This window comes from Xenopus tropicalis, chromosome 3, assembly GCF_000004195.4.
Source record: "Xenopus tropicalis strain Nigerian chromosome 3, UCB_Xtro_10.0, whole genome shotgun sequence".
Taxonomy (NCBI): domain Eukaryota; kingdom Metazoa; phylum Chordata; class Amphibia; order Anura; family Pipidae; genus Xenopus; species Xenopus tropicalis.
This window is the reverse complement of record NC_030679.2, coordinates 8,044,916-8,068,964: the sequence shown is the minus strand read 5'-3', so window position 1 is coordinate 8,068,964 and position 24,049 is coordinate 8,044,916. Positions and strand designations below refer to the sequence as shown.

The following is a 24,049-nucleotide window of genomic DNA, read 5'->3' as shown; positions in this document are numbered from 1 at the left end:
AATCGTGAAAGAAACAACCATTCAAATGCAGAGACTCCCACATATTGGTACAAACCCGCCAAGGTACAGGTTTGGGCTATATTTTGGAGCCTTTTACTTTGGAAACTAGCCAAAGTTGTGTTTCCCTCTAGTGTGCCTATCCCACTGCATGCTGGGTAATGTAGTTTGTATTTAATAATTAGCCTACAGCTAGGATTGATATAAAACTACAATACCCAGCATGCAATTGGACAGTATAGACAGAGGTTCCTATTTCTATTCCATTCAGGCTCAACCTGCTCCCTGCTCTATAGGGTATGTGATTGTACTGTTACTTTCTACTGGGATGTGGGGCAGTTCTACCCCCTGCTCTATAGGGTATGTGATTGTACTGTTACTTTCTACTGGGATGTGGGGCAGTTCTACCCCCTGCTCCCTGCTCTATAGGGTATGTGATTGTACTGTTACTTTCTACTGGGATGTGGGGCAGTTCTACCCCCTGCTCTATAGGGTATGTGATTGTACTGTTACTTTCTACTGGGATGTGGGGCAGTTCTACCCCCTGCTCCCTGCTCTATAGGGTATGTGATTGTACTGTTACTTTCTACTGGGATGTGGGGCAGTTCTACCCCCTGCTCCCTGCTCTATAGGGTATGTGATTGTACTGTTACTTTCTACTGGGATGTGGGGCAGTTCTACCCCCTGCTCTATAGGGTATGTGATTGTACTGTTACTTTCTACTGGGATGTGGGGCAGTTCTACCCCCTGCTCTATAGGGTATGTGATTGTACTGTTACTTTCTACTGGGATGTGGGGCAGTTCTACCCCCTGCTCTATAGGGTATGTGATTGTACTGTTACTTTCTACTGGGATGTGGGGCAGTTCTACCCCCTGCTCTATAGGGTATGTGATTGTACTGTTACTTTCTACTGGGATGTGGGGCAGTTCTACCCCCTGCTCCCTGCTCTATAGGGTATGTGATTGTACTGTTACTTTCTACTGGGATGTGGGGCAGTTCTACCCCCTGCTCTATAGGGTATGTGATTGTACTGTTACTTTCTACTGGGATGTGGGGCAGTTCTACCCCCTGCTCTATAGGGTATGTGATTGTACTGTTACTTTCTACTGGGATGTGGGGCAGTTCTACCCCCTGCTCCCTGCTCTATAGGGTATGTGATTGTACTGTTACTTTCTACTGGGATGTGGGGCAGTTCTACCCCCTGCTCTATAGGGTATGTGATTGTACTGTTACTTTCTACTGGGATGTGGGGCAGTTCTAGCCCCTGCTCCCTGCTCTATAGGGTATGTGATTGTACTGTTACTTTCTACTGGGATGTGGGGCAATTCTACCCCCTGCTCCCTGCTCTATAGGGTATGTGATTGTACTGTTACTTTCTACTGGGATGTGGGGCAGTTCTACCCCCTGCTCTATAGGGTATGTGATTGTACTGTTACTTTCTACTGGGATGTGGGGCAGTTCTACCCCCTGCTCCCTGCTCTATAGGGTATGTGATTGTACTGTTACTTTCTACTGGGATGTGGGGCAGTTCTACCCCCTGCTCCCTGCTCTATAGGGTATGTGATTGTACTGTTACTTTCTACTGGGATGTGGGGCAGTTCTACCCCCTGCTCTATAGGGTATGTGATTGTACTGTTACTTTCTACTGGGATGTGGGGCAGTTCTACCCCCTGCTCTATAGGGTATGTGATTGTACTGTTACTTTCTACTGGGATGTGGGGCAGTTCTACCCCCTGCTCTATAGGGTATGTGATTGTACTGTTACTTTCTACTGGGATGTGGGGCAGTTCTAGCCCCTGCTCCCTGCTCTATAGGGTATGTGACTGTACCATTACTTTCTACTGGGATGTGGGGCAGTTCTACCCCCTGCTCCCTGCTCTATAGGGTATGTGATTGTACTGTTACTTTCTACTGGGATGTGGGGCAGTTCTACCCCCTGCTCCCTGCTCTATAGGGTATGTGATTGTACTGTTACTTTCTACTGGGATGTGGGGCAGTTCTACCCCCTGCTCTATAGGGTATGTGATTGTACTGTTACTTTCTACTGGGATGTGGGGCAGTTCTACCCCCTGCTCTATAGGGTATGTGATTGTACTGTTACTTTCTACTGGGATGTGGGGCAGTTCTACCCCCTGCTCCCTGCTCTATAGGGTATGTGACTGTACCATTACTTTCTACTGGGATGTGGGGCAGTTCTACCCCCTGCTCCCTGCTCTATAGGGTATGTGATTGTACCGTTACTTTCTACTGGGATGTGGGGCAGTTCTACCCCCTGCTCCCTGCTCTATAGGGTATGTGATTGTACTGTTACTTTCTACTGGGATGTGGGGCAGTTCTGCCGTTGATCCTTAAGCTATAACTTTCAGGATATCTTGGGGCTGCTGGGAGTTGTAGTTCAACGCACCCATATGTATATCATGTCTGGGGTTAATGCAACATCATCTAGTGGACTGGGCACAGAGGGAATTATCAGCCATCCCAGTAACTGGAGAGGGGGCACAGGGCTTGGGTAGTGATTATACACTTTAAGGTATGGAGATCCAAATTATGGAAAGATCCCTTATTCGGAAAACCCCAGGTCCCGAGCATTCTGGATAACAGGTCCCATACCTGTACCATCTTTGTCTGCATAAATAAACCAGTTGTTAATTAGTTCATCAAGAGCTTCTGGTGTCCGTTTGCTTAATTACTGCATTTTACGCTTACACGTTGCAGTGGGAGGTGTAGTTGCACAACACCCTCCATATAGAAACTTCCCCTTAGTGAAGGCCCATCCTGCTGAAGAGGATTCCAATGTATCCCATGCTCTACCCATAGCTGGAATTTGTCTACTTTAGCCAAAAAGGGGTTAAACACAGACTGCCAGTCCGGGCTGTCAGCCAGTGCCTATGGGATGCCCCTACCTCTATTTATAAAAATAGATCACATGATGTGTTCCCTTCCTGACACAGAGCCCATGGCCCTGTAACTCCTCCCCCTGGGCTTTTGCTGCCTATAGAAAAGCAGCACAGGGGAATATGCAGATGAAGAGGGCGGCCCTCCCATTACTCACTCGCCATAATTGTAATGATCGTCCCACAGGGGCCGGGGGCTGCCGGTTCCAGGGTATCAGTAAGACTATACTTTCAGGGATCATTTCTATAGGTTGTACCTGGTGAGATGTGCTCTAAAGTGTCTGAACTCGCAAACCACGATGAGGAGCTGTCAGTGTTCTCTCCTGAGCGGGAAGTGAGCTCTCAGCGCTGCTTTATTGTGGCTGCTGTTTGTATTGATGAACGTTCCGCTCCCTTATATTATAGGGGAGTCGGGGGGAGAGAGCGCAGGCTGAGTGGTTTCTTTATATGAGTAAAGAAAAGAAATGTAAAGTAATATAGAAACATTACTATAAATCAGTATCCTAGTATACAGGAAGCTTGTGTTCATTTTCCTGGCTCTCATTCATGTGACTGCCTGGTACCTAGAGTAAAGTAGATGTTCCAGGGGTACCCAGGGCACAAATAAGCACTCACCCCAAATCCCCCCCTAACTGGCCTTCAGGCTGGGCCCCCTTAGCCCATAACAAGGTTACAGATATATAGAAACATTGGGGTAACAGTCACCCCGCTATAGTTCCAGGGGTACCCAGGGCACAAATAAGCACTCACCCCAAATCCCCCCCTAACTGGCCTTCAGGCTGGGCCCCCTTAGCCCATAACAAGGTTACAGATATATAGAAACATTGGGGTAACAGTCACCCTGCTATAGTTCCAGGGGTACCCAGGGCACAAATAAGCACTCACCCCAAATCCCCCCCTAACTGGCCTTCAGGCTGGGCCCCCTTAGCCCATAACAAGGTTACAGATATATAGAAACATTGGGGTAACAGTCACCCTGCTATAGTTCCAGGGGTACCCAGGGCACAAATAAGCACATTTCGCCAGTCATCCAACTGGATTTCAGTTCAGAGATATATAAGTATAAGGATCATTCTGGAATAAATACCCTTGAATGTTGCTCCAATCAACATAATAAACAGAAATAGTCTGAATAAGACTCAGTTGGGCACTTAGCTCTCGCCACCAATTCTCTCCTGCGCTGAAACTCACGGGTTGGGAGGCATTGGTGGACAATGGCCCAGGCAAGATCCACGTAAACCTTCTCCAAGAACTTCCCACACACATTCCGCCACAGCTTTTTGGACCTTGGAAACTGCCTAAATCAATTCATTTTGACAAAAAATTGAAAACATACTCATCAATCTTTTAGAAAGCTGCCATCACGTTTTCGTCTTTCTGCTATGGGGCAACTCTGCAAGTCAGAGTCAAGCTAAATAAATCAAAGGGAAAGTAAGCCATACCTATCATTATACAGAATAAACCCAATAGGGCTGTTCTGCCCCCAATAAGGGGTAATTATATCTTAGTTGGGATCAAGTACAGGTACTGTTTTATTATTACAGAGAAAAGGGAATCATTTAACCATTAAATAAACCCAATAGGGCTGTTCTGCCCCCAATAAGGGGTAATTATATCTTAGTTGGGATCAAGTACAGGTACTGTTTTATTATTACAGAGAAAAGGGAATCATTTAACCATTAAATAAACCCAATAGGGCTGTTCTGCCCCCAATAAGGGGTAATTATATCTTAGTTGGGATCAAGTACAGGTACTGTTTTATTATTACAGAGAAAAGGGAATCATTTAACCATTAAATAAACCCAATAGGGCTGTTCTGCCCCAATAAGGGGTAATTATATCTTAGTTGGGATCAAGTACAGGTACTGTTTTATTATTACAGAGAAAAGGGAATCATTTAACCATGAAATAAACCCAATAGGGCTGTTCTGCCCCCAATAAGGGGTAATTATATCTTAGTTGGGATCAAGTACAGGTACTGTTTTATTATTACAGAGAAAAGGGAATCATTTAACCATTAAATAAACCCAATAGGGCTGTTCTGCCCCCAATAAGGGGTAATTATATCTTAGTTGGGATCAAGTACAGGTACTGTTTTATTATTACAGAGAAAAGGGAATCATTTAACCATTAAATAAACCCAATAGGGCTGTTCTGCCCCCAATAAGGGGTAATTATATCTTAGTTGGGATCAAGTACAGGTACTGTTTTATTATTACAGAGAAAAGGGAATCATTTAACCATTAAATAAACCCAATAGGGCTGTTCTGCCCCCAATAAGGGGTAATTATATCTTAGTTGGGATCAAGTACAGGTACTGTTTTATTATTACAGAGAAAAGGGAATCATTTAACCATTAAATAAACCCAATAGGGCTGTTCTGCCCCCAATAAGGGGTAATTATATCTTAGTTGGGATCAAGTACAGGTACTGTTTTATTATTACAGAAAAAAGGGAATCATTTTTAAAAATTTGAATTATTTGCTTATAATGGAGTCTATGGGAGACGGCCTTTCCCTAATTCGGAACTTTCTGGATAATGGGTTTCCGGATAAGGGATCCCATACCTTATCCCAAATGTTGGTGTTACTGTTCCTTTAATAAAGCTGGGCAATCGTTTCTGTTGAGTGCCATTTGTATACTGTAGATGCTACATGTAAATACACCTATGTATGTTATAGGAACTAAACCCAGAAATGCGACATTTTCTAAATCAAAGAGTTGGTCTCTATATTAGTGGATTCCTCTATATAGGGCTCATTTGTGAAAGTGGAGAAAAATGCATAAAAAGTTCATAATGCTAATTTTTTTTTTGTTTTTTTGCTTGAAATTCACCTCATTTATGATTGGCTGAAATGTTTCAAGTACAAAAGAAGGGTTCAGAGTGAGCCCATTTTTTGGGCCAAATTAAACGGGTCCCCTCTACTGTCAGTCAGCTGCACACTTGGGCGGGGATGCAGCCTCCATCTTCTTTTCTCTAAAGAGCCCTCTGTACTCAGGGTCGGACTGGGGGGTGCAGGGCCCACTGGGGCTGCCGCCCCCCCAGGGACCCCCGCTGTGCCCCCTAATCCCCGCAGGAGCCCCCACTGCACCTCCCTAACCCCCCCCGCAGGGGCCCCCAACACCATCGCTGGCAGGGGTTGGGTCTGGGCCTCCGGGTCCACTAGGGCCGGGGCCCACCAGGTTTTTCCCAGTGTCACGGCGGCCCAGTCCGACCCTATCTGTTTTGCTAGTTTTTCCACAGAAGTTAAGTCCCGGTAGTGCCGACAGGGTCGGACTGGGGGGTGCAGGGCCCACCGGGGGGTCCCACAGGGTCCCGCACCTAATGTCCTCCCCTGAGCACATGTAAGTTTATTGTGTAGGGGGAGGAACGCTTGGGCAGTCGAACCGCAGGCAAGGGTTGGGTCTGGGTCACCGGGGCCCACTAGAGCACCCCAGTCCGACCCTGAGTGCTGCACAGGGATTGGATGGGTGAAGTTCAAACCTCTGTGGATATTAAAGGTGCCCATACACTGGCAGATCTACCACCTACGGGTGGGCGATATTGGTCTAATTCAGGGTAATTCGGTTGTTTGGCCCTGGGGCCAAACGATCAAATTATAATGATGGGTATAGGCAAAGTCGGTCCGGGAACTGCATCAATGAGCCGATGAATGCGGTCCCCGATCCGACTAGATTTTTTAAACCTGCCCGATCGATATCTGCCCAATTTCAGGCCAGATATCGGTCGGGCAGGCCCGTCGGTAGTGCCCCTACATGGGCCGATAAGCTGCCGAATTGGTCTAGAATCGGCCCGTGTATGGGGACATTAAGTCCCTGCTAACAAAACAGTATGGCCATTGGTCAGATTGCCCCAGGGCTCCTTTTGACCTGAGTAAATGGGTCTGGAATGTGGCAAAAAAAAATGCTAAAAAGCAAATCTCACCTTATTATGAAATTCTCACAATGGCAGAATATGGTAAATTCCAATTTAGTGATAAGAGTTTTACTTTCCCTTGAAAAGAATTTGCATCAATAATAATGGGGGATGGGGGGGCCCTGACCCAGGGAAATGTTCTGTTTCTTGTGTGACTTTCAGTTTCTATTCTCTTTCAGTCCCCGGCAACAGGAGGAGGAGGAGGAGGAGGAGGAGACTGAAGAGCTCGGAAGTCAGAATCACAATAAAGGAATAGACTGCCGGGGAGGCAAGGGGCAAGAAGAGGCAGAAAGACAGGGCAAATTCAGCAAGGACTGAAGGAGTCCGGGCTCAGAAGTCATTGGAGCAGAACCAGCAAGGAAAGAAGGACCAATGGCAGAGAAGCAGCAGTGAGTGCAGGGAGGGGAGATACAGTAGAGAAGGGAAGATCAAGCCCAGAGAGGTGCAAATATAAAGAGAAGATAAAAAGGTATCAAGAACAGAAGAGTCGGATCAGAAAGAGAAATCCAGCGGAAGCAACGGAACCAAAACAGAAAAAAAAAAATTTAAAAATAAAATAAATTAAAAAAAACCTAAAGAGAGAGAGTTAGGGGAACAGCACAGGGGCCCCACCTTCATTCCCCTTCATTCTACATGGGAGCGGGGCAAACAGCCATGGCCGATACCGAGGGTCTCTCTGCGCGGCTGTCGCGCCAGCTTTGTCTAGCAGGGGGCAGCATGGAGCTGGGGCATCTGGGCCGCTCACTGGGGCTAAATGCCCGGCAGCTGGAGAGACTGGTGGAGGTGGAAGAAGGGCGCAGCCTGGTGCTCCGGCCCCAGGGGGAAGACATGAAGGCGGCCGTGTATCGCAGTGCTTTGCGCCTATGCACCCAGACAAACCCAAAATGCGCCGGGGAGTGCGGCCAACTTCATCTGTGTCGCTTCTATCTACTGGGCAACTGCAGCAGGTGAGTGGGACCGGGGCAGGTCACTCATCTCCCATAGACTCCATTTTAATCAAATAATTCACATTTTTAAAAGTGATTTCTTTATTTCTCTGTAATAATAAAACAGTACCTGTACTTGATCCCAACTAAGATATAATTACCCCTTATTGGGGCAGAACAGCCCTTTTGGGTTTATTTAATGGTTAAATGATTCCCTTTTCTCTGTAATAATAAAACAGTACCTGTACTTGATCCCAACTAAGATATAATTACCCCTTATTGGGGCAGAACAGCCCTATTGGGTTTATTTCATGGTTAAATGATTCCCTTTTCTCTGTAATAATAAAACAGTACCTGTACTTGATCCCAACTAAGATATAATTACCCCTTATTGGGGCAGAACAGCCCTATTGGGTTTATTTAATGGTTAAATGATTCCCTTTTCTCTGTAATAATAAAACAGTACCTGTACTTGATCCCAACTAAGATATAATTACCCCTTATTGGGGGCAGAACAGCCCTATTGGGTTTATTTAATGGTTAAATGATTCCCTTTTCTCTGTAATAATAAAACAGTACCTGTACTTGATCCCAACTAAGATATAATTACCCCTTATTGGGGCAGAACAGCCCTATTGGGTTTATTTCATGGTTAAATGATTCCCTTTTCTCTGTAATAATAAAACAGTACCTGTACTTGATCCCAACTAAAATATAATTACCCCTTATTGGGGCAGAACAGCCCTATTGGGTTTATTTAATGGTTAAATGATTCCCTTTTCTCTGTAATAATAAAACAGTACCTGTACTTGATCCCAACTAAAATATAATTACCCCTTATTGGGGCAGAACAGCCCTATTGGGTTTATTTAATGGTTAAATGATTCCCTTTCTCTGTAATAATAAAACATGGCATTTCTACTTTCTATTGGAGAGTAGTAGTAACAAGTATATACCTTATATAGAGAACTAGGGGGCGCAGTGGGACAGCTTTATGGTTGGGTTTAGTGTCCTCAATTGGGCAAAGAGGTTTATATCCCCTTTAAAACCACATTCCCAGTGCCAGAGGATTGCATAAGGAAGCAAAGGGTGCCTGTGCCACAAAGAAATCTTACTGTTTATACTTGCATTTAGTTGCTGGGTGACGAGGGCCGGGCTACTGCACTCACTATCTGCCCTGTAATAGCTGTGCTGCCCCAGGGGATTCTCATTGGGGGATTTCTTGCATTTTAATGCAGTTTTATTGGGCAATATTGCTTTAAGAATCCAACCCTGATGGTGCTGGACTACAGCTCCCAGCATGCCTCAGCCTTCATTATATGTTATATTATTCTGGGATTTGTAGTCCAGCAATAGCTGAGTAACGTTTGGTTGAGCCGTGCCCCCCCAACATATTATGCAGGAAGAGAACCCCTATAATAGTCTTTTTTATAATCAATGTACTTGTCTCTGCAGACAGAAGTGTAAATTTTATCACTCCATCCATATCCCCCACAACCTCTCGGTGCTGCAGAAGTATAATCTGGAATCCATGAGCATCGAGGAGCTGCGGCAGCTTCTGTTACAGAACGACCCCAACCTGCTGCCCGACGTGAGTACATTGCATGGTAACTAGGTTTGGTGTTTGAAGGGCAATGTACAGAGAGATACCATAAACCTATGGCACATAGGGATTCCCCTGTACTAAGCACAATTCAGCAGGAACAGCCCCCTAAGTTTGCTCATAGCCTGTACAGAGAGATACCATAAAACTATGGCACATAGGGATTCCCCTGTACTAAGCACAATTCAGCAGGAACAGCCCCCTAAGTTTGCTCATAGCCTGTACAGAGAGATACCATAAAACTATGGCACATAGGGACTCCCCTGTACTAAGCACAATTCAGCAGGAACAGCCCCCTAAGTTTGCTCATAGCCTGTACAGAGAGATACCATAAAACTATGGCACATAGGGATTCCCCTGTACTAAGCACAATTCAGCAGGAACAGCCCCCTAAGTTTGCTCATAGCCTGTACAGAGAGATCCCATAAAACTATGGCACATAGGGATTCCCCTGTACTAAGCACAATTCAGCAGGAACAGCCCCCTAAGTTTGCTCATAGCCTGTACAGAGAGATACCATAAACCTATGGCACATAGGGATTCCCCTGTACTAAGCACAATTCAGCAGGAACAGCCCCCTAAGTTTGCTCATAGCCTGTACAGAGAGATACCATAAAACTATGGCACATAGGGATTCCCCTGTACTAAGCACAATTCAGCAGGAACAGCCCCCTAAGTTTGCTCATAGCCTGTACAGAGAGATACCATAAAACTATGGCACATAGGGATTCCCCTGTACTAAGCACAATTCAGCAGGAACAGCCCCCTAAGTTTGCTCATAGCCTGTACAGAGAGATACCATAAAACTATGGCACATAGGGATTCCCCTGTACTAAGCACAATTCAGCAGGAACAGCCCCCTAAGTTTGCTCATAGCCTGTACAGAGAGATACCATAAAACTATGGCACATAGGGATTCCTCTGTACTAAGCACAATTCAGCAGGAACAGCCCCCTAAGTTTGCTCATAGCCTGTACAGAGAGATACCATAAAACTATGGCACATAGGGATTCCCCTGTACTAAGCACAATTCAGCAGGAACAGCCCCCTAAGTTTGCTCATAGCCTGTACAGAGAGATCCCATAAAACTATGGCACATAGGGATTCCCCTGTACTAAGCACAATTCAGCAGGAACAGCCCCCTAAGTTTGCTCATAGCCTGTACAGAGAGATACCATAAAACTATGGCACATAGGGATTCCCCTGTACTAAGCACAATTCAGCAGGAACAGCCCCCTAAGTTTGCTCATAGCCTGTACAGAGAGATACCATAAAACTATGGCACATAGGGATTCCCCTGTACTAAGCACAATTCAGCAGGAACAGCCCCCTAAGTTTGCTCATAGCCTGTACAGAGAGATACCATAAAACTATGGCACATAGGGACTCCCCTGTACTAAGCACAATTCAGCAGGAACAGCCCCCTAAGTTTGCTCATAGCCTGTACAGAGAGATACCATAAAACTATGGCACATAGGGATTCCCCTGTACTAAGCACAATTCAGCAGGAACAGCCCCCTAAGTTTGCTCATAGCCTGTACAGAGAGATACCATAAAACTATGGCACATAGGGATTCCCCTGTACTAAGCACAATTCAGCAGGAACAGCCCCCTAAGTTTGCTCATAGCCTGTACAGAGAGATCCCATAAAACTATGGCACATAGGGATTCCCCTGTACTAAGCACAATTCAGCAGGAACAGCCCCCTAAGTTTGCTCATAGCCTGTACAGAGAGATACCATAAAACTATGGCACATAGGGATTCCCCTGTACTAAGCACAATTCAGCAGGAACAGCCCCCTAAGTTTGCTCATAGCCTGTACAGAGAGATACCATAAAACTATGGCACATAGGGATTCCCCTGTACTAAGCACAATTCAGCAGGAACAGCCCCCTAAGTTTGCTCATAGCCTGTACAGAGAGATCCCATAAAACTATGGCACATAGGGATTCCCCTGTACTAAGCACAATTCAGCAGGAACAGCCCCCTAAGTTTGCTCATAGCCTGTACAGAAAGATACCATAAAACTATGGCACATAGGGATTCCCCTGTACTAAGCACAATTCAGCAGGAACAGCCCCCTAAGTTTGCTCATAGCCTGTACAGAGAGATACCATAAAACTATGGCACATAGGGATTCCCCTGTACTAAGCACAATTCAGCAGGAACAGCCCCCTAAGTTTGCTCCCTCCCGTATCACAGATCTGCTCACATTACAATCGAGGGGACGGGCCCCACGGATCCTGCACCTTTAAGAACAAGTGTAACAAGCTGCACATTTGCCAGCATTTCCTGCAGGGAGACTGCAAGTTTGGGCAGAAATGCAAGCGGTGCCATAACCTCAGCGACGAGGAGAATTTAAAGAAGCTGACGAAGTGGGGATTGGATGCCAGGCTTGTGCCAGGGCTGCTAGACACCTACATTAATGCCCACACCCTCCAGACCGGCTGTGATGCCCCTCCACAAAATGTGGTAAAATCACCTGAAAAAAAAGGTAAGTTTTTCTTGCTGTCAATTGGATATTGTCTCCTTTGCATGTGAAAAACTTCCTCCTGGTTTAAGTTACCCTTTAAATATAGTTTTATGATGAGTTTTTAGTATTTGTACTTCACTGTCGTTAGTGACGTTGCCCTAATTAGCCAATCACAAGCTTGTATGCCTGCCTGATGGGATATGGTAGGACTGATTGGTAGAGCAGGCCGGAAGTGTTCTAGTAGCCAGGCATGCCGGCTTGTGATTGGATAAGTCTCTGTGCATGTTTAATAGGGAATAGATGGTGATTGGTGGAATGAGTAAACCCGTTGCTCTGACCTCTCCCTACAGCAACACCCGGATCCTCTAAGGCCGAGACGCCCAAGAATACAGAGGAGATCTGCCTTTACTTTATCCGCAACAGCTGCAGCTTCAAAGGTGAAATTCTCATCTGTGGCGCCCCCTGCCCTATACAGCATGTCTGTGTGAGCCCCCCCACTTCAGCAGCACTCACATAGACTCTGTCTGAGCTGTACCCCCCACTCACAGCCTCTATCTGAGCTGTACCCCCCTCTCACAGCCTCTATCTGAGCTGTACCCCCCTCTCACAGCCTCTATCTGAGCTGTACCCCCCTCTCACAGCCTCTATCTGAGCTGTACCCCCCTCTCACAGCCTCTATCTGAGCTGTACCCCCCTCTCACAGCCTCTATCTGAGCTGTACCCCCCTCTCACAGCCTCTATCTGAGCTGTACCCCCCTCTCACAGCCTCTATCTGAGCTGTACCCCCCACTCACAGCCTCTATCTGAGCTGTACCCCCCACTCACAGCCTCTATCTGAGCTGTACCCCCTCTCACAGCCTCTATCTGAGCTGTACCCCCTCTCACAGCCTCTCTCTGAGCTGTACCCCCCTCTCACAGCCTATATCCCAGCTGTACCCCCCTCTCACAGCCTCTATCTGAGCTGTACCCCCCTCTCACAGCCTCTATCTGAGCTGTACCCCCTCTCACAGCCTCTCTCTGAGCTGTACCCCCCTCTCACAGCCTATATCCCAGCTGTACCCCCCTCTCACAGCCTCTATCTGAGCTGTACCCCCCTCTCACAGCCTCTCTCTGAGCCGTACCCCCCTCTCACAGCCTCTATCTGAGCCGTACCCCCCTCTCACAGCCTCTATCTGAGCTGTACTCCCCTCTCACAGCCTCTATCTGAGCTGTACCCCCCTCTCACAGCCTCTCTCTGAGCTGTACCCCCCTCTCACAGCCTCTATCTGAGCCGTACCCCCCTCTCACAGCCTCTATCTGAGCTGTACCCCCCTCTCACAGCCTCTATCTGAGCTGTACCCCCCTCTCACAGCCTCTATCTGAGCTGTACCCCCTCTCACAGCCTCTATCTGAGCTGTACCCCCTCTCACAGCCTCTATCTGAGCTGTACCCCCCCTCTCATAGCCTCTATCTGAGCTGTACCCCCCTCTCATAGCCTCTATCTGAGCTGTACCCCCCTCTCACAGCCTCTATCTGAGCTGTATCCCCCTCTCATAGCCTCTATCTGAGCTGTATCCCCCTCTCATAGCCTCTATCTGAGCTGTATCCCCCTCTCATAGCCTCTATCTGAGCTGTACCCCCCTCTCATAGCCTCTATCTGAGCTGTACCCCCCTCTCATAGCCTCTATCTGAGCTGTACCCCCCTCTCATAGCCTCTATCTGAGCTGTATCCCCCTCTCATAGCCTCTATCTGAGCTGTATCCCCCTCTCATAGCCTCTATCTGAGCTGTACCCCCCTCTCATAGCCTCTATCTGAGCTGTACCCCCCTCTCACAGCCTCTATCTGAGCTGTATCCCCCTCTCATAGCCTCTATCTGAGCTGTATCCCCCTCTCATAGCCTCTATCTGAGCTGTACCCCCCTCTCACAGCCTCTATCTGAGCTGTACCCCCCTCTCACAGCCTCTATCTGAACTGTTCTATGCAGCACAGACTCCATCTTGTGCCCAAAGCCTGAAATTACTTTGTGGCCAATGCTGAACTTATTCCTGTGGTTTTTCTGCTGCAGAGAAATGTGTGCGGGAACATTTCCACCTCCCCTACCGATGGCAGCTCTGTACCAATGGCACCTGGAGGGACTTGGATAACATGGAAATGATTGAGAAATCCTACTGTGACCCCAACAGCAGGTACTGGTGCCCCCCCAATAAGCTGTACCCCCATACTGTACTGTCTAAGGGAAACACTATGGCACCTCCTACCCATATGTATAAATACAAATATACAGAGAAGGAATGTTCTGGGCACACAATAAGCTGTACCCCCATACTGTACTGTCTAAGGGAAACACTATGGCACCCCCTACCCATATGTATAAATACAAATATACAGAGAAGGAATGTTCTGGGCACACAATAAGCTGTACCCCCATACTGTACTGTCTAAGGGAAACACTATGGCACCCCCTACCCATATGTATAAATACAAATATACAGAGAAGGAATGTTCTGGGCACACAATAAGCTGTACCCCCATACTGTACTGTCTAAGGGAAACACTATGGCACCCCCTACCCATATGTATAAATACAAATATACAGAGAAGGAATGTTCTGGGCACACAATAAGCTGTACCCCCATACTGTACTGTCTAAGGGAAACACTATGGCACCCCCTACCCATATGTATAAATACAAATATACAGAGAAGGAATGTTCTGGGCACACAATAAGCTGTACCCCCATACTGTACTGTCTAAGGGAAACACTATGGCACCCCCTACCCATATGTATAAATACAAATATACAGAGAAGGAATGTTCTGGGCACACAATAAGCTGTACCCCCATACTGTACTGTCTAAGGGAAACACTATGGCACCCCCTACCCATATGTATAAATACAAATATACAGAGAAGGAATGTTCTGGGCACACAATAAGCTGTACCCCCATACTGTACTGTCTAAGGGAAACACTATGGCACCCCTACCCATATGTATAAATACAAATATACAGAGAAGGAATGTTCTGGGCACACAATAAGCTGTACCCCCATACTGTACTGTCTAAGGGAAACACTATGGCACCCCCTACCCATATGTATAAATACAAATATACAGAGAAGGAATGTTCTGGGCACACAATAAGCTGTACCCCCATACTGTACTGTCTAAGGGAAACACTATGGCACCTCCTACCCATATGTATAAATACAAATATACAGAGAAGGAATGTTCTGGGCACACAATAAGCTGTACCCCCATACTGTACTGTCTACAGGAAACACTATGGCACCCCCTACCCATATGTATAAATACAAATATACAGAGAAGGAATGTTCTGGGCACACAATAAGCTGTACCCCCATACTGTACTGTCTAAGGGAAACACTATGGCACCCCCTACCCATATGTATAAATACAAATATACAGAGAAGGAATGTTCTGGGCACACAATAAGCTGTACCCCCATACTGTACTGTCTAAGGGAAACACTATGGCACCTCCTACCCATATGTATAAATACAAATATACAGAGAAGGAATGTTCTGGGCACACAATAAGCTGTACCCCCATACTGTACTGTCTAAGGGAAACACTATGGCACCCCCTACCCATATGTATAAATACAAATATACAGAGAAGGAATGTTCTGGGCACACAATAAGCTGTACCCCCATACTGTACTGTCTAAGGGAAACACTATGGCACCTCCTACCCATATGTATAAATACAAATATACAGAGAAGGAATGTTCTGGGCACACAATAAGCTGTACCCCCATACTGTACTGTCTAAGGGAAACACTATGGCACCCCCTACCCATATGTATAAATACAAATATACAGAGAAGGAATGTTCTGGGCACACAATAAGCTGTACCCCCATACTGTACTGTCTAAGGGAAACACTATGGCACCCCCTACCCATATGTATAAATACAAATATACAGAGAAGGAATGTTCTGGGCACACAATAAGCTGTACCCCCATACTGTACTGTCTAAGGGAAACACTATGGCACCCCCTACCCATATGTATAAATACAAATATACAGAGAAGGAATGTTCTGGGCACACAATAAGCTGTACCCCCATACTGTACTGTCTAAGGGAAACACTATGGCACCCCCTACCCATATGTATAAATACAAATATACAGAGAAGGAATGTTCTGGGCACACAATAAGCTGTACCCCCATACTGTACTGTCTAAGGGAAACACTATGGCACCCCCTACCCATATGTATAAAGAGAAGGAATGCTCTTTTCTATTTAAAAAAAAATAAAAAATTACATTTTTTAATTAGTATATCTTAAATACAATTGGTTCTTGCGAGACAGATAATCAGAATAAACGTTCACAGATAACCCCCTGCATAATGGACTTCTGCTTATCTGTAAACCAAAACAGTCTCAACAAAGGGTGAAGGGAGGGAACTATTTATATAGCACTTATTTATAAATATGTGATGATAGTAATAATAAGAATGACGCTTTGCTTCCTCCCAATCTTGCAGAACCATGGTGATTAATCTGGACTTTGACACCATGACTTTCCAGTCCAAGAAGGTCAAACGCCTCTCCACCCCGTCCTCAGTATCCAAACCTCCGCACTTCATCTTCACCACAGACTGGATCTGGTACTGGAAGGATGAGCAGAGCAAGTGGATCGAATACGGAACAGAGGTGAGATTGAAAGAGCGCCATTTAAAGGGGAAGTAATCCTTCCTTACATCTTTCCCCCAATGCCCCCTTCATTGCCACCATAGAGTAATAAGAATGCTCTTTTTATTCCTGTAGAGCGATGGCCATGCTTCTTCCACTCTCTGCAGCAGCGACCTGGAGAATGTCTATCAGTCGGATGAAACGGCGGATGTCAAGTTTAAGGCTGGGAAACATGAATACTTGCTGAGTTTCACAGGTTTGGCCTGTTTGCAGATTCAGCCGTGTGTCAAACTCCATTGTTCTTTCACTGGTGAACACAGCACAGTACATGTCCCTTCCCCCTCTAGTGATGTCACTGGGGTGTGGCCATCTATAGGTAAAAATGGCCTGGACTGGCAGTCGGTGGGTTCTGGCAAATGCCAGAGGGGCAGAGGAGTCAGCGGGAAGCGGGACGGGAGAGCCGAGAGGGAGGAGGGGCGCTTGTAGAAAGAGGACTAGATGGACCGAAGACTGGGGGGAACTGGAAGAGATAGGTAGGTAGGTGGGAGGGTGGACAGACGGACTGCACGCGGGGGAGAGGGTGCTGGTAGAGGTAGGTGGGAGGGTGGACAGACTGATGGACGGAGCGCGGTGCGGGGGGGGTAGGTTGGTGGGGGGTGCTGGAAGAGGTAGGTAGGCCCGTGGGACGGTGGACGGAGTAGGTTGGTGGGGGGTGCTGGAAGAGGTAGGTAGGTGAGAGGGTGGACAGACTGTTGGATGGACGGACGGAGCGCGCACGGGGGGGTAGGTTGGTGGGGGTGCTGGAAGAGATAGGTAGGTCAGTGGGATGGTGGACAGACTGTTGGATGGACAGAGCACACACGGGGGGTAGGTTGGTGGGGGTTGCTGGAAGAGGTAGGTAGGTGGGAGGGTGGACAGACTGCTGGACGGATGGAGCGCGCGGGGGGTAGGTTGGTGGGTGATGCTGGAAGAGGTAGGTAGGCCCGTGGGACGGTGGACAGACTGTTAGACGGACGGAGTGCGCGCGGGGAGTAGGTTGGTGGGGGGTGCTGGAAGAGGTAGGTAGGTGAGAGGGTGGACAGACTGTTGGATGGACGGACGGAGCGCGCACGGGGGGGGTAGGTTGGTGGGGGTGCTGGAAGAGGTAGGTAGATCAGTGGGACGGTGGACAGACTGTTGGATGGACAGAGCACACACGGGGGGTCTGTTGGTGGGGGTTGCTGGAAGAGGTAGGTAGGTGGGAGGGTGGACAGACTGCTGGACGGATGGAGCGCGCGGGGGGTAGGTTGGTGGGTGATGCTGGAAGAGAATGCAGGAGCAGGGGAGAGGGCCATAGTTTGGGGGGGGTTGATGGCGGTCCGGCCCTCCAACTGTCTGAAGGGCCCCCTTGCCTAAGAAGTTTGAGGACCCCTGCCACAGACACTCACTATTTATTAGGCGGGTGGGGGGGGGGGCTGTTTTGGACCTTTGTGTATCTAAAATGCCAGGGCCTATTTGTACATACCCTGCACAAAATAATTCCATAGGGATTCACTTTGTAAAGGCATAAAGTGGGCGTTGTAGTTGCACAGAGCAGCTCTTACATCTAAAATACGGGGAGGCCGGTCCATCGTTGTGCTGCTCCTTCTGTAATGTTCTACCTCCCCAATTGCTACCAGCAAGGCAAGGGGCTTCAGGCCATATTGTGGGTATTCCACCCAAGCCCCTCTCTAAAGAGACTGCTCTCATCCCAGTCCAGAAGGTGAAAAATCCAAGGAGGTCATAATGACTATATGTATATGTGTATCTTATGGCAGGGGGTCCCCAACCTTTCTTACTCGGGAGCCACAGTCACATCTAAAAAGACTTGGGGAGCAACACAAGCACCATAAAAGTTCATGGAGGAGCCAAATAAGGGCTGTGATTGGCTATTAGGCAGCCTCTATGCACCCTATCAGCTTACAGGGGGCTTTATTTGGTAGGAAATCTTGTTTTTATTCAACCAAAACTTGCCCCCAAGTCAGGAATTCAAAAATAACTCCCTGGTTTGGGGGCACTGAGAGCAACACCCAAGGGGTTGGGGAGCAACATGTTGCTGACTGGTTGGGGATCACTGGGTTAGGGTGATGGAGCAGATACATAAACCCCAGATATTCCATATAGAACCATTTTATTGTAGATATGGAGCAGAGAAACTTGCATTATGGGACGAAGAGGAGGGTCTGCAGGAGGCCTGTGTTTGTATCGGCCGAGGACGTGAAGAAGAAGAGATCCAGGTGGGTGTTGGATAAGATGCTCCTGCTGACACCCCAAACTCTTCTATACTTATTACTGGAACCAGACAGAGGAGCCAATCAGTAGCCGACCAGCCAAATGCTGAATGGGGTCATTGGTTGAGCTCAGTGGAGGTTGGTGATCCAACTCCTTCTGTGTTACAGAACTTCAGACGCCACAAAAGAGGATAAAAGTATGCCTCCTCATTGGAACAAGGGGCAGACTCCGGATGTGGGATACAAGGTAAGTCACATATATATATACAGTATATATATACGTTGGGGGTTGATGACCCTAATGACCCGTTCTCCTATCAATGCTGCCCCATATTGATGTTCTCTGTGTCCTTCACAGCTGGTTCTGCTCTCTCAGTCTTCTGAAGAGTACGGCAAGATAGAAACCATGTTCCGCCGTACGTTGAGGACTATAAGGATCCATAGCATCGAGCGCATTCAGAACCTGGCGCTGTGGGAGGTCTATCAATGGTAAGATACAACTTCTAGAGCAGTGGTTCTTAACCTTCCTATGGTTCCCAACCTTCCTATGGTTCTCAACCTTCCTATGGTTCCCAACCTTCCTATGGTTCCCAACCTTCCTATGGTTCCCAACCTTTCTATGGTTCTCAACCTTCCTATGGTTCTCAACCTTCCTATGGTTCCCAACCTTCCTATGGTTCTCAACCTTCCTATGGTTCCCAACCTTCCTATGCTTCCCAACCTTCCTATGGTTCTCAACCTTCCTATGGTTCTCAACCTTCCTATGGTTCTCAACCTTCCTATGGTTCCCAACCTTCCTATGGTTCCCAACCTTCCTATGGTTCTCAACCTTCCTATGGTTCCCAACTTTCCTATGGTTCTCAACCTGCCTATGGTTCTCAACCTTCCTATGGTTCTCAACCTTCCTATGGTTCTCAACCTTCCTATGGTTCCCAACCTTCCTATGGTTCTCAACCTTCCTATGGTTCTCAATCTGCCTATGGTTCTCAACCTGCCTATGGTTCTCAACCTTCCTATGGTTCTCAACCTCCCTATGGTTCTCAACCTTCCTATGGTTCTCAACCTGCCTATGGTTCTCAACCTGCCTATGGTTCTCAACCTGCCTATGGTTCTCAACCTGCCTATGGTTCTCAACCTCCCTATGGTTCTCAACCTCCCTATGGTTCTCAACCTTCCTAATGCCGCGACCCGTTCTTCATGTTGTGGTGACCCCCAACCATAAGATTATTCCTAAGACCATCGGAAATATGTGTTTTCCGATGGTCTTGGGCGACCCCTGTGAAAGGGTCCCAAAGAGGTTGAGAACCGCTGTTCTAGAGTAAAAACATGACTTGGGGTTGATGGGAGGAACTGAATGCCCATCTACATTGCGCCATGTTTGTAGATATCAAGGCAAGGTTCTCTCTGCAGGCAAAAGGAGCAGATGAAAAAATCAAAAGGAGGGAAAGACCCGGATGAACGCCAACTTTTCCACGGCACCGCCGACAAACTGATCGACGCCATTTGCCAGCAGAACTTTGACTGGCGCATCTGTGGGGTCCACGGAACTGCCTATGGGAAAGGTGAGGAACGGAATCGACCATTGGTTAATATGGGGTTCCTACTGCCCCGGGTGTAAATGAGCCTTATGTGGACCTAGAGCCGGGGTTTATACGTTCTACAGTTACAGGGAATGTGTGTGTAGGTTTGGGCCAAAGATATGGCAAAACCACTATTGTAGTGTGGGGAACTGGGGCTAAGGGGGCGCCAGTGAAGGCAACTGTGGGGGAACTCTAGAAGGCATGTCAGTTCTCCCAGATCCCCAGGGTTTCCCACTTCTGTTGCCTACGTTAAAATTGACTTTGTAGCCACCTTTCAATGCCCTATGTGCTATCTCAGTGTGGGACTGGGGGCTCACTAAGGTGGCCACCTAAAGGGCCAATCACCTTTGAGAATTCCCACCCCACCCATTCCCATCAGGTACCTATTCTCCTCTTCTCTCCTCCTGGGCCAACAGATCTCACTTTATTTAAAGATGGTGCACCCCTAGGACACTCGCTCCTCCCCCTCGGCCCCCCACCTTCTTGCACACCTGCTGTCACACCCCCACCCATTTGCACACCAGCTCCTTCACTTTCTCCCTGCAGTTCCTCCTATCGCCACTGGGGACTGTGCAGGCCGGAGATTCAAACAGCTGTTAAAATCTCCCACCAAGTCCCCAGTTCAGATGAGGCCAATGGGCGAGACAACCCCCCCCCAAGACCTTTGCTGCCCTAGGCCCGGTGGGGGGGGGGGGTGGATATTGTGCAGATCCCAGGCAGCAGGGGGGGAAGAAAGTAGTGCCTAGGTTGGTAGGTCCCATTAGGACCAGTGCCGACCCTGCCCTCAATTTGCTTTATATTGTGGCACTACTGGGGGGGGGGGGTTTTGCTCAATATTATACCTACCATTCAGCTCAAAGCATAGGCAGAGACAGGTTGAGTCTGAGGTTTAACTTACCCTTTAATTGTATTTCTACTTTTATTTTCCCCTACAGGCAGCTATTTCGCCCGAGATTCCTCCTATTCCCACAACTACTGCAAGGGCTCCGGGTCACTAACCCACACCATGTTCGTAGCGCGGGTTCTAGTGGGGGAATTCACACGCGGGCGCTCGGCCTACCTACGCCCCCCGCCCAAATCCGTTCTGGAACCCACCTCCTTCTACGACAGCTGCGTGGACAGTGAGAGCAACCCCTCCATTTTTGTCATTTTTGAAAAGCACCAGATCTACCCTGAATACCTGATCAAGTACTCAGAGCTCTAATTGCTGAGCACTAATCTCCCCTCTGACCCGAACCCCAATCCCCCCAATATTGTAATGGGTACCCCCAAATACACGAGGCTCCCAAAGCAGTGCTTTCTCATTGAGAAACAGGGTACAAAGTGCAAAAACGGGCACAATCTGACATTTCCATGCACTTTGCACCCTGCATTCAACTATAAATGAATTCCCACAGGTCTCTAGGCTGCCCCCTATGGCAAGTTTCTCAACTGCACCATTAGAGCTCTTGCACTTATATCCAGGGTCATCATAAATGACCCCCTACTGATCCCTTACAGGTTCATGACGGCACTAGTACAGGTGTTTTTTTGCCCCAAACAGTGTCAGTTGGGACAGCATGGTTTTAGGCTCTCCTCCCCTGGTGAAGAAAATGCCATTGGAATAAAGGGTATTATTGCTGAGATGAAGGACTGTAAGATTGGAACCAGTTTATACTTAGATAAATAGAACAAAAGGGGTTGGGTCTTGCAAGTCAGACACTTTGCACCCTGCATTCAACTATCAATGAATTCCCACAGGTCTCTAGGCTGCCCCCTATGGCAAGTTTCTCAACTGCACCAGTAGAGCTCTTGCACTTATGTCTGGGGTCATCATAAATGACCCCCTACTGATCCCTTACAGAGATTCATGACATGACGGCGCTAGCACAGGTGGTTTTTGCCCCAAACAGTGTCAAGTGGGACAGCAGGGTTTTAGGCTCTCCTCCCCTGGTGAAGAAAATGCCATTGGAATAAAGGGTATTATTGCTGAGACGAAGGACGAACCAGTTTATACTTAGATAAATAATAGAACAAAAGGGGTTGGGTCTTGCAAGTCAGACACTGAATACTAATAGCTGCTTATTAACCCTACTGATGCACTTTAACCCCCTAGGCTCCATAGGTGCACCCAATAAGTGCCTTTTTCTCAGGGGGTCTTACTTGGGACTGTGCCCTAGGCCAAGTTTCTACGGTTACCATAGTTTGTGGGGAAAAAAAGGTTTATTTAGCATTTGGAAAGTCAGGTTTTAACCCTCTGATTGCCAGTTGAGGTCTGAACGTGGGCCATATTTCCCAATAGAGACATTTTCACACTTATTCTAAAAGTCACTACAAGTCGTTAGTTTAGAGCCGAGGACAATGAATGGCACTGGAAAGGCGGGGGGCACCCTGGGGGGCATTATTTGGCAGGGGGCACCCTGGGGGGCATTATTTGCCGCACACAAACCTGATATACTGATAATACAATAGCTGGGAGGGTATACAGGTTAGTAACACTCGCCATCTAGTGGCTGAAGGTCAGAACTGCACTGTGCGGCTTTAAAGCAGATCTATGGGCCGGCAATGTGTGTTATTGTGCGCTGGAAATGAGAATATATTGTATGGCTCTTGGGTTAATTGGATAAAAGAGATATATAATACATATATAAAAGAGTATTAATTGGCAGTAATGCTCTAAATATTCACGTGTGGTCTATATTTCAAGTTTCTTGACTATCTGCTAATAAATTCTTTTTTGTTATATGCACCCTTTTTAATTGAAGTTCTTTGGTATTTCCATTGGATCTTTACCCCCCCCCCCCCCCCTGTAAGATTCCATCATCAGTGTTCTGGTCCCACCCACTGCTTGAGTCACAGGCTCCCTGCCCCTCCCCCTGTAAGCTTCCATCATCAGTGTTCTAGTCCCACCCACTGCTTGAGTCACAGGCTCCCTGCCCCTCCCCCTATAAGCTTCCATGAGTGTGTTCTAGTCCCACCCACTGCTTGAGTCACAGGCCCCTCCCCCTGTAAGCTTCCATGAGTGTGTTCTAGTCCCACCCACTGCTTGAGTCACAGGCCCCTCCCCCTGTAAGCTTCCATGAGTGTGTTCTAGTCCCACCCACTGCTTGAGTCACAGGCCCCTCCCCCTGTAAGCTCCCATGAGTGTGTTCTAGTCCCACCCACTGCTTGAGTCACAGGCTCCCTGCCCCTCCCCCTGTAAGCTTCCATGAGTGTGTTCTAGTCCCACCCACTGCTTGAGTCACAGGCTCCCTGCCCCTCCCCCTGTAAGCTTCCATGAGTGTGTTCTAGTCCCACCCACTGCTTGAGTCACAGGCTCCCTGCCCCTCCCCCTGTAAGCTTCCATGAGTGTGTTCTAGAACCACCCACTGCTTGAGTCACAGACTCCCTGCCCCTCCCCCTGTAAGCTCCCATGAGTGTGTTCTAGAACCACCCACTGCTTGAGTCACAGACTCCCTGCCCCTCCCCCTGTAAGCTCCCATGAGTGTGTTCTAGTCCCACCCACTGCTTGAGTCACAGACTCCCTGCCCCTCCCCCTGTAAGCTCCCATGAGTGTGTTCTAGTCCCACCCACTGCTTGAGTCACAGGCTCCCTGCCCCTCCCCCTGTAAGCTTCCATGAGTGTGTTCTAGTCCCACCCACTGCTTGAGTCACAGGCTCCCTGCCCCTCCCCCTGTAAGCTTCCATGAGTGTGTTCTAGTCCCACCCACTGCTTGAGTCACAGGCTCCCTGCCCCTCCCCCTGTAAGCTTCCATGAGTGTGTTCTAGTCCCACCCACTGCTTGAGTCAC

General features: G+C 47.8%; 1 protein-coding gene and 1 non-coding gene across 2 annotated transcripts; both read left to right on the top strand.

Annotated features, from left to right (window-relative positions):
* Positions 1-221: 221 nt before the first annotated feature.
* LOC100490338 (protein mono-ADP-ribosyltransferase PARP12) lies at positions 222-23,009 on the top strand. The gene is made up of 13 exons (XM_031898561.1): positions 222-294; positions 6,988-7,755; positions 9,190-9,325; positions 11,541-11,832; positions 12,162-12,248; positions 13,857-13,977; positions 16,305-16,473; positions 16,588-16,708; positions 18,611-18,707; positions 18,870-18,948; positions 19,060-19,190; positions 20,112-20,263; positions 21,217-23,009. Exons 2-13 carry the CDS (start codon positions 7,442-7,444, stop codon positions 21,483-21,485), a joined length of 1,968 nt encoding a protein of 655 aa, XP_031754421.1. The 5' UTR covers positions 222-294; positions 6,988-7,441; the 3' UTR covers positions 21,486-23,009.
* On the top strand, positions 3,112-3,331 carry LOC116409879. The gene has a single exon (XR_004222134.1). It is a non-coding gene; the product is annotated as a small nucleolar RNA U3 (small nucleolar RNA).
* Positions 23,010-24,049: the final 1,040 nt, after the last annotated feature.

Coding starts and splice junctions, on each gene's coding strand:
- LOC100490338 (XM_031898561.1), top strand. CDS start 7,442: ATGGGAGCGGGGCAAACAGCCATGGCCGATACCGAGGGTCTCTCTGCG. Junction 7,756..9,189: donor CTACTGGGCAACTGCAGCAG/GTGAGTGGGACC, acceptor TTGTCTCTGCAG/ACAGAAGTGTAAATTTTATC. Junction 18,949..19,059: donor CTCCGGATGTGGGATACAAG/GTAAGTCACATA, acceptor TGTCCTTCACAG/CTGGTTCTGCTCTCTCAGTC.